The sequence below is a fragment of the Anarrhichthys ocellatus genome, unplaced genomic scaffold (assembly GCF_004355925.1).
Source record: "Anarrhichthys ocellatus isolate YVR2014 unplaced genomic scaffold, GSC_Weel_1.0 scaffold14, whole genome shotgun sequence".
Taxonomy (NCBI): domain Eukaryota; kingdom Metazoa; phylum Chordata; class Actinopteri; order Perciformes; family Anarhichadidae; genus Anarrhichthys; species Anarrhichthys ocellatus.
This window is the reverse complement of record NW_022280044.1, coordinates 8,190,603-8,201,849: the sequence shown is the minus strand read 5'-3', so window position 1 is coordinate 8,201,849 and position 11,247 is coordinate 8,190,603. Positions and strand designations below refer to the sequence as shown.

Below are 11,247 nucleotides of genomic sequence, written 5' to 3'. Positions count from 1 at the left end.
GTGTGTGTGTGTGTACGTGTATATGTATGTGTGTGTGTGTGTATATACATACAGACACACACACACAGTCTTTTGCCATGTGCTCATTGATTTTGCTACTGTTATGTACTCGTACATATTATAGAGAAGAAAGAGGTGACCCAGAGTCTGGAGAACTACACGTCCAAGTGTCCGGGTGGAATGGAGGTCATCACGCTCCCCAATGGCCTGAAGCTCCCCCCGGTGGCCTTCACCAAGCTCCCCATCGTCCGGTAAGACAGGAGCGTGACGGCTGGTTGTTACTTTCACGTTACATGTTGGACTCAATTTATAAATTTGTAAAATATCATCCAAATGATGAACTTGGAGTAGTTATACCATTGGCACATAAAGGTTAGTCAGTAGTTCTAAGTGATTGGATAACAAACACCTGAATATATAATCAGTGCTTTTTAATGTCAATATTGAAATTAGGCTTATCGGGTACATTTGGATTTGTTTTCTTTTGGTATGGTTGAAAAACATCCAACATTTCTCTAGCCTGTATGTGACATTCGTACACTAAATGTATAAAAAAAACTGGCTTCTAAAAACTAAAACACAAAATAATTTACAGCTAAAAACAGCTGCTCACTGTGTTTTCGTGTCCCTCTGAAGTATTTTCGGCCCTTATGGTGATGCCAGTCCTTTGTTATTGGGCGCAGTATTTGCTGAATCTAAGTCTGGTCATATACTTTGATTTTAACTAAATGCTGTTTTGACGTATAAATGAGCAACAGTAACTTTCCTACAGAACCGAGGGTTCCTTTTGTCTACTAGATTACATTGACGATGCATCTGTGAATGAATTCATAGCTCGTGGTCCCTAAAGTTAAGGAGCACTCACTCTCAAGTGTCTGTTTCTCTGCTTTTATTGGTTTGCTGACCCTGTAACAGTGTTATAAACCTTATTTATTTATACACGTGGATTATACTTTATAAGCTGTTGTAACTCTAAAGATACAACAACTAACTTATCGTGCAAAGTGCATAACAAAAAGTCTCCAGTTTCTGTCTTGACATGAGGGTGAGTTGATCGTCTTTGCTGTGAAATGGTCCTTTAATCCGTGTGGGGGAATGAGACTAACTCATGTCATTGTTGTGCTTTTTTTATTTTCCTCCTGTGATGCCCAAACTAGATCAGTGAAGCTCCTCAACCTGCCCGTCAGTCTGCGTCCTCACAAAGTGAAAGGCCTGCTGGGACAGAACATGTCCACCGCCAGCCCCTTCATCTACTCTCCAATCATCATGCACAACAGAGGAGAGGAGCGCTGTAAGAAGATCGGTAAGATCATCTCCACCTGCTTCGCTGTACAAAGATCGTAATACAATATGATCCTTACAAAGAAGTCAGTTAGTGACCAGCATTATTAGCAAGTATTATGATACTTGAAATTGTAAGTAATTATATAACTCTTTATAATCTGTCATGATTGTTATAAAGCATTATGGATATTTATGCTTATAATGGCAATTATACAGTTATATAAGCAGCCTGTAACTCATTATAAGAATGTATATAATGCATTATAAACATAGGCTTCATATAAAGTGATCCCCTGACATGTTGTAGTAATTTGAATTTTAGTTGACCAAAGGTCAGTATATCATGATATCTAATATGTTTCATATTAATACATTTGTACAAAACAAACAAATCTGAAATCCTATTTTGGCTTTGTCATAATGGGGTGTTGAGTGTAGATTGATCATTGGTAACAAAAATGAACATCACGACTTGTGAAAACAGTGAAGGGGTCTGAATAGTGTGAAAGAGTAACCAGTGAATCATGTGGTGAATCATGTGGAGGTCCACAGCACTGATCTGGAATCTTCTTTGCTGCAGTTAAACATCAAAGCCAGGTCTTTGCGGGTCCTTTTTGAAGTGGGAGCTTTTGATTCATCATCCAGCGACAGTACTCTCCGTTGGGAAGCGCGTTGTCAGTTGTAAGATATTGCTGACCCCTTTCATCCAGATTGCATTCACGCAGACGTCCTGGGCGTTCCTAAACAGAAGGCAGAGAGCAGCCTAATGTTTCCTGGTGGACAGTATAACTTGAATGTAGTCGTGTACCTTGAAAGGAGGCCAAAAGCAGCAGCACTTCTGCTGTGAAGATGCTTTTGGCAACACTGTGCCTCATTCAGAGCTTCTTCATCAAGCTCAGATGAAGGCCCAGTGTTGCAGAGCCATTAGCTAATGGAAAGCACAGTCTAAGCTGCCAGTCAGTCAATGTTAAAGGGCAATTCCACCGATTTTACACATCGGAGTCTGTTTTCAGGTGTGTGGTAACTTGCACGCACCGATCAGTAAACCCTGGTCTCTCACCGAGAAACAGCCATGTGATGTCAGTTCTCCCTCAGTCAAGTTAATGTCTATCACTTAGTTCTCCTAACCACAAGTGGTTTTGTTACCTAAACCTAACTTCCTGTGAAGATGGAATTTTATTTAGAAAAGACACTATGCATGTAACAAGCGCATATTGACATGTAGCGCCTACCATGTATACCTAGAGGAGTACCTGGAGCCTCGTAGTTTGAAGCTTACGACCAAACCTCGTTATCCCAATGCCAAGTTTCTTTTAATGCAAATAACCACTATAATGAATAATAATGTAAAAGAATAACATTTAGAATTGTTGACGGTTTACACTGACTTCTAGATGGATGACCCTATTTTTCTGGATGGTATTACAAAGAAAAGTTTGTCTTTTTTAGTCAGACAAAACCAAACAATGTATAGACTTGTACAATATCACTTATGATCCACTAGAAGTGTGTGGCGGTGTCTTTATCTACAGACTTGGACGTTTATGGGCGAGTCAAAGAGTCTTTGAGCCCCAGATCAACCTTAATAAATTACTATTGATCCCCATCGTGCCCCTCCAGTCTTCTCCCGTTTAAGTGGATCAGTGACTCAACACAGGGACCGGATATTACTTATCTGTACATCTATAGACTATACGTATTGGATTGAATCCCCAGGTATCGTTGGGTAAATAACCGCCCCGTTAATAGCCAACTGTTTCATTTAGGCTCGGCTCAGATTTAGTTGGAGAGACGCTGCTCTACTGCACCACCCCCACATCAAGAACAACTGTCACCAGCGTCATTCAGTGATGTTTTACACTGGAAAATCTGTATTAAAATCTGTCTGTTTAACTGCCTTACAATCACTCAACATATACAAACATAAACGGCTAATATTTATACCCTTGAGCGTTGGTATTTCTCTCGTGCGGTGTGGTGTTGTGAGGCTTTGGAGATTAATTCAAACTAGCTAATTAGCTAATTGCCAGCTAATGAAGTTAAGATTCTCTCTTAACTCCTTCAAGGTATCTCCCAGAAAGAAAGGTGTTTGAATGATGGGTTAGCTGTGAATGTGCACACTATAGCCACAGGTAGGCACGTCCTCTCATACAGAACTCGGTACAGTATTATTTCTGCCTTCACAGACAACTGACCTTTTTAGTGTCCTAACACAGCGGGGAATTTTCAGCCTGAAAAATACATTTTTTTATCCCTGGGTCTAGTGTCTACTGCCATCAGTGAAATGCTCATTATAGGGATATTCTATATGACTTCATTATGCTCTGATATGTTACAGCTGTAAACATTTACAGATGTAGAGTCACTTCCCACTCAATCATTTTACTGATGGCCAAAGTCTCGTATTCTTTGCAATTCTCTAGCAAATACTGTGTGTGTGTGCGGGTGTGTATGTATGTGTGCGTGCGTGCGTGCACGCGCGTGTTTGTATGCTCTTTAAATCACATGCTATCAATCAGGTGGATGTTCAGCCATAAAATGGGGGTCCTCTAACGGGAGATTGTTTTCCATGTAATTGCTCTGAGACACGTTTACTGTGTAGTCCACAGCTATCTATCCACTCTGATGTGGGCTATTTATTACAGCGCTATACGGGCATAGAGGGAGGTGAACCTTGCTTCATCTAGCCGGGACACAGTGAGGTCAGTAAGTGTTTGGACGGGGACATATTTCCCTTTTTGTCACATTGGATTTGAAATAATACAATACATCGCCAACTTGAACCTTTAAAGATGCAAGAGACATGTCGCCAGAATTTTTGTTCGACCTGTGACCAGTGATGGTGTTGGGTCCAACCTCTGCAGAGGGTGCAGCAGAATGTTTGCTGATCTAGCAGAGAGTTGGGGCAGTCCGCTAAACAAACTAGCAAAACGTACACAGATTGTACAGCCCCCCCAAGTTAGAGTTACACAATATAGACCGAGGTTGCATGTGAAGTTGTGCCGAGCGACAAAAAAGAAACGGACAATTCGTGTTGCTCAGCACGAAACCAATAGATTGCATTTTGTGAGAATTTCATGAACTGCCGTGAGACTGTGTTGTGCAGTCAGAGCGACGATAGCTCTGCATTAAAAAACACAGCCTCAGGTTGTGTGGCAACTTTCTTTTTTGTCTGGTTGTAGTGCCAGGAAGGCCCCCAGTCAAACTCTATCCATGGGGGTTGTGAATACACGGTCAGCATCTTAAACCAGGTCACTGGTACACCTCATTCCTGCTTGACCACCTGTGTATTGCATGTGTTCACAGTGCCCACTATTCAAATTCCAAATGTTCCCTAGTCTGCGTCTGAGGTACTAATTATTCGTAATTTGAAACTTCAAAGCTCGGCTTTAGTTACGTACGAATGCATTCCCTCCTGCTTTGTGTTCACTTCATTTCAAATGTAGTTTCAAATGGGTCCGTGTACGTTTTGATAGTTTCTTTATTGGAGTAAATCCAAAATGGCCGAAACAAGAAAGCAACTTGTATTTTCGTTCCGTCCTCCCCGCTACAAGAAGACTTTGCAGAGAGGAGCGCAGGTGGCAGCTCAAAGTTAGCTTGAATTCAGCCAGCGTGAACCCCAGCGCCCGGGGCCTGATCCGGGGTTCTGATCCCGAGGGCGACGGCCTCGACTCCTCAACGGATCAACAAACAGGTTAGGCCCACTGTTTGCGTTAGCTGAAAGCTAATTGCTACACAGCTGCCAACTTCATGTCCAATTCCAAGAGCAACCCACTCTCCTCCTGGCAAAGTAGTCTTCTGGTGGCGGGAAGGATCAAACGGAGGCGTTTTCCCATTTCTGCCACTTTGGATTCAATCCAACCATCAGACTATCACAACATCACAGACCATATAGCTCCCAGTTAGTGGCACATTAAACACACAGGTGATTAACGATAGCAGTTTTTAGTCAAGGATTATGCACTCTTGCCCTGCGATTGCTTACTAGTTTGCTTTATTTAACAACTGATGACTGTACATTTAGATTGTATGGACTCAGTAGCAGAGGGGAAATGCTGCCCCCTATTAGTTTGCAATATGTATTCAAATCTTACACATTGCACCTTTTTATAAAAGCAGCCATGTATTGGGTCAAAACATTCATTATCGCCTTGTTCGCATGAAGTTTGGAAGCGCTGAAGCCTTTGGAGATCTCTGCAGATTCTCAATGGCCACTTGAGGAGTTACGGCTGAGGCAAGACCAGTAAGATAGCAGCAATCCACTTTGTTTTCTATTTTCTGAGGTGTATTTCACACTTAATTGGCTGGCTATGAGAGCATGCCTGTGAGCCAGACCTGAGGTTATGTGGGGTTTTCCAGATATTCATATCATAGATATCTTTCTTTTGACTGACTTAATTTCCCAAGGTGCATGGCTCGAGTTCGCCCTCCAGAAATCTCTTTTCCTCACAGGGTCGAGGTAGGATTTTTCAGGCCCTCTTTTGCAAGTCTATATTCAACAATGGACTCTCCAGTTGAACCATAGAATATATTACATCTCAAAATGGAGATGGGTTGAGCTACAGTGGGACCGAAGTATAGCTTCTCAATCTAATAGACACTATCAACATCTCATTCAGGAATGATGGACACTGCAGTGCAGGGCTATCATCTCCCTTTCTTTCTAAAAGCTTTTTCTAAAATCCATTTTTTCTCAAAGGTTGTTTGGACCTCATACAATCTACAACTACATGGCCCAACGTTCATCAGTACTATACACCCATATGTGATGACTGAATGGGCGTTAATATGCTGCTATAGAGGCCTCCACTCTTCTCAGAAAGCTGTTTGCATAGTTTGGAACTTGGCTGCAGGAATTTGTTCTGATTCTGCCCTGCGAGACAAAAAACAACGTCTTGGCTCAACTTTTGTTGGACTGTATTGCAACGTCATCGGTATGTTGGCGCCGGTAGCACACATTAGTGTATACATATAGTGTGGTATAGAAACTACTGTGCAGTGTGCAATCCGTATGAAAGCGTTAAAACGACAGGTTGTGGTTCTATGTGAAGTTTTGTGCCAGACTCTTTCTTGGCAGTGCACGGTAACCTCCTGGAGTCTCAGCTGGTTGTCGGACCGCGACGGCTGGACTCCAGGAAGTTACTGCTCTGGGCCAAGAAATAGTTCGCTGTAGAACACCCCTATGGTGTAGGGATTAGGACGCTGACCATAAACCGCAATGTCACTTATTAGTAGGTAGGTGGATTTGTTTCTTTTGGACAGAGACCAGCTCTTTACCCCTGTTTCCAGTCTTTTGAGTTTCCAGTTGGACATTTGGGAAATACGCTTAATGGCTTTCTCGCTGAGAGTCTACCGGGGAACAATAGATACTGCTCTTATGTCTCATGTCTGTATGCTAATCATGAAGCTGGAGTCAGCGGGTTAAAAGCTTAGTTTTGCACATACGAAACCTGAAATTAGAAATTGTTAATTTTACATTTCGGTTTGCATTTGATGAAATGAACAAGATATAACCTTAGTAAAATGTAGGGGTTCAAAACATTAAACAGAGCTTGGTTTGTTGCTCTTCCCTGCTTCCGGTCTTTATGCTAAGCTAAGCTAACTGGCCGGCGGCTGTAGCCTTCTATTGAACACAAAATATGAGGGTGGTATCGAGCTTCACATCCAAGTAGCGGCTTGGAAGCAAATGAGCGTATTTCCCAAGATGTCACATGATTGCTTTTAAGAAGCTACAGGTTCAGCTTTACCAAAGCGTCATAAAAACTGTATTGAACATTCACTGATTGTTCAGTTTGGTTCTAAATTAATCAGGAAAAATGTTATTTTGAAAGGCAAAAGAATGACATCATCTAGGACTGACTGTTGCCTTTGATCTGTGATAGCAATGTAGCCTAATGGTGTATTTTCCTCAGCTGATTAATTCCGAGTATGTTTTATACCATCGACATCTTATTTGAATGTGTTCTTGTCTCTTCTTCTCTTACTAGACTTCCAGTGGGTTCAAGGAGATGTTTGTGAAGTACAGCTCATGGTCTACAACCCCATGCCTTACGAACTTCGTGTGGAGAACATGGTCAGTGACATTTATTACCCCTAAACTTTAAATATACTGCAATACCTTGCTTTGAAGGAAGAATTTCAATATTTGCTAAAATCACAATATGTGAATATCTAACCACGGCTTTGTAAAAACAGGAGCTTGCTGACCTCGCAGTAATAATACAAACAGTCTGCACACACCTTAGGATTGCAACGAGGCAAGTGATAATGCTCTGTGCTCATCTTTGATTGCCTAATTAAAGCTCCTTAAAAGCTTTTTTGACAGTTTAATACCGTAATGATTGTACACGATGGTGAGAACAAACTCTCCTAGCTCCTGACAATAAGAAAACATCACTAGGGAGAGGCACCCCCCCTGTAGTGCTATTCCTTTAATGGTTTCACACACCATCCTGCCAGAGCATAAGGCCATTCGCTCTCCTTTTTCTTTGAAAAGAGCCATCAGACATCCGGCAGTTCAATCTAATTGTATTGTTTAAGAGCTTCTTGGTGAATTCACTTTTTAAGATCAGGACATTTCCTTCAGCTGCAGTGCAGACGTACACTTCTATTTCTAATTCATGGACATTGTCACACCTTCACTGCTCCTTCTCAAACACACACCAGTTGAGCCACTTTATCAGGATCAAGGGTGCAGAAGATGATCAAATACAATGCTTTTCTTGCTGCTCACTGCCGCGTCTGTTTATGGATGCAGTGATGTGGGACGTCAGTGGAAATGCAAAGCAATCAGCAGGCTCACTAAAAGGCCAGCAGGAAGAGGCCTCCTCTCAGATAGCAGCGGCACACACAGGATCTCACGCCGGTTACTACCTGTCAAAAGAGATGTTGCTTTTAATTATTTGGAAAGTCGAGAACAAATTGCCGTGAAAGTTTGGTGGCAGAGTGTGAACGGAGACAGTGGGCTCTTAATCGTGGCGGCTGTCTCGGAGTTGATGCCAAATAGACTTGGACAGGTCTCGCGTGTTGATTTTGCCGCCCTGCATGGTCGGATAACATCACACGTGCTGTTACAGACGTCCAGTCTGGAACATCTGGAAAGTGTTTGAGCTGGAGGAGTAAACGCCGACTGATTGTCTCCGTGCATTTATTTATGTTAATTAGCTTGTGTGGATTCATCCCTTCAAATATACAGTAGTTGACCGTTAAAATAGTTAAACATAAAAAAGCAGGATTCAAAATACGGGGAAGAAATTAAAGGGGAGATTTAAATATCATAATCTTTGGTGCAGTGTTTTTTTTCCTGAATAAATGTATATTTTTCTGTTTATTTAGGTTCCTTAAATAGATGATCAGCTAAAAGAAAAGCATTGATTATGAAAACAAAGCTTAGTTGCAGTCAACTAACTCTCTGGGCTGTACAGGGTAGTGGCCTCAGTCTGAAGTGCAGGTCATGTGACTCCCCCACATTACAAAAGACATAAAAACACACAGTCTGAAAAAAAATCTTCAATGACTGTATTATCAAAATGAGCATAAAAAATATTTCGAAGAGCCTTGTCTTGTTTCCATGGGCTTCGTGTATTTTGAGGGAGTCAGCAGAAAGTCAGCCGACTCAGCAAGAGAAGGACTCGAATGAGAATTCACTATCCGGCCAAAGATTTCATAAAGCCACCAGAACCTTCTTGGCGCATGCACTCGAATGCAGTGGGACCTGAAGTTCAGTGCGTTACTTCCCACAGTGCATGAGCGCGAGGGTCACTGTGAGGTGGAGCGTTCGATCAGACAAGGTCAAACGGTGACGAGGATGACGTTAACCCCTCCCACCCACGGGTGACTTGATCAGGTCACAGATGGAGGTTGAAGCTCCGCGGCAGCCGGGCACCTCGGGTGGTGTTGTAGAGTCACGCAGGTGGAGACAGACGGGGTGACGCAAGCTGCCAAGAGCACCTCTGTACCCCAGACAAAGTGACTGCCGTCTATCCGCTGTACATGAAGCAGCACTCTGAAGCACACACACACACACACACACACACACACACACACACACACACAAGGTCACTTTTCCGTCTTCCGTCACCAAGGTGACCCTGTAGTTTGGCAGGACAGGCCCTCCTCCTCAGTCACCACTCAACTTCAGCACTAATACCCAGCTTTATTTTGCGCTTTATTGATTTTCTATTAAAGTTTTTATCACAATCCCCTCCCCCACTCCTTAATTTCACTGTCCAATACTTCTGTCTCCCCACAAACAAATGTGAAATATGCATTTGCTTTTTCTCAAAATGACAAATCATGCTTTTAGTTTTGTCTCTCGTTTACTAAACTCAGGTCAGCTGAGTTCTTTGCAGTAAAGATAAAGCAAGAAAATACTATTTATCTTCATATTGTATGATTGAGAAACTGCATGAAATTTGATTTTCAACCAAATTAGAAGAGACATTTCTGTCTTTTGTCTGGCTTTGTCAGCATGACTTTTTTTTGTTGTGTTGTTGCTATCAGATGTGCAGTAATGTGCCATAACACATACTAATCCTAATCATAAATAATAATCATAACATTATCCTGGCATTAGTTAAGGACAATCTAAAGGTTAACTGCACACTGTCGGTGTTGTACAGTGGAGTCAACGATACAATGCACACGCTCCTATCGTTACCGTTGGTGAAACAGGCTGATTAACCTTTCCGAGGCTGAATGCAAAGGATCTTTTTCCAATAGGTTGATATGGGTTCTTCTGCTCCCCAATAAAGGCATATAATGTCCTGAAGGGAACGCAAGGAGAGTTTAAGTCACAGCCGTGAGCACTTGAGGCACAGCTCTCCGGCAGCCTTCCCTCTAGTGAGGTAGTGTCTGCTGTTGGGGATTGATGCAGTCATTACGTCACCTCAGTCTGCCTCGTGCAACCAGGCAGTGTGTACTGAGAATGTAAATATAAAGTCGTTCTGAGGGAGGGGGGGGGCTTTGAGTGCACACTCAAAGACGACTTTAAAGCCACATGGAGGACTTTTCTGACTACAAATGAGGCTGAGGTGACATGGCCTGTTTTTGTCACTGCAACCAATTTAACAACTATACGCCGTCTTTCAATTGTATTCATGAGTAAAACTTTTTAATCATAGTCTATTGAGAGCCTGCATTTGAAGTCACAGCCTGTAAGAACCACCTCACTATTCTCAGACCGCCGAGTCAGCTAGTTTCCCGTGTGTTATCAAATAACACTTCCATGTAAAAGAACTGCACAAGTTAAGTTTCTTACGCCTTCCGGGTGTCAGAGAAATGAATGGCTCTGGGTAATTAACATGTATGTGTTGAGGGAGAAAACTACAGTAGAATAGACCGTTGTTGTGGCTAAGATTGGCGCCGAGAGTTCACAGGACTCCGCAGTGATTGCTCTAAATGGTGCAACGATACCAGCGTGGCTCTAGGGAAGGCAATGTTGGTAGGTCATGGTTGGATCTCGACTATTATATCTCAACAACTGGATTTATTGCTGTGAATTTTGCTACAGATATTCCGAACCCTAGAGGATACATTCAATTTCTTCATCTAGTGCCATTCACATTGTATTATTTTACCAGTTACTCTGTGATTCCCATCCCTCATGCACCCTGACTTTGGGTTGTGTTTCTCCAAAAGTTGATTCTGTTTCGACTTTTTGCCGCAGGCCGCTGAGTTGTTGTCGGCATCATCTGCGTCCCCACCGCCGCAGCTTAAACACATTACGCAGATTTAAATAAATGGGAGGAATGGCGTTGTTGCCGCAACATCTGGTTTGATGTGAATGCAGTCTTGGGTGTCTGTCAAGTAATGGGCCCAAAAAGACCTTTTCCCGTTGACTTACATTGGGAAAGAGACATTTTTAAGCTGCAATAATACCCAAATCCAGCATTATTTTCGGGCTGTTATTCATGTGATATTCATGTGATATATATATTCATGTGATATATATATATATGTGAT

At 42.3% G+C, this 11,247-nt stretch overlaps 1 protein-coding gene across 2 annotated transcripts in view; it reads left to right on the top strand.

Annotated features, from left to right (window-relative positions):
* The window catches only part of trappc9 (trafficking protein particle complex subunit 9), a 151,479-nt gene that overhangs the window by 18,800 nt on the left and 121,432 nt on the right, over window positions 1-11,247 (top strand). For both annotated transcript variants that reach the window (XM_031853713.1, XM_031853712.1), the window contains 3 exons: window positions 125-251; window positions 1,158-1,303; window positions 7,272-7,357. In XM_031853713.1, coding sequence (XP_031709573.1) covers window positions 125-251; window positions 1,158-1,303; window positions 7,272-7,357 — 359 coding nt within the window. The remainder of the gene's footprint in view (window positions 1-124; window positions 252-1,157; window positions 1,304-7,271; window positions 7,358-11,247) is intronic.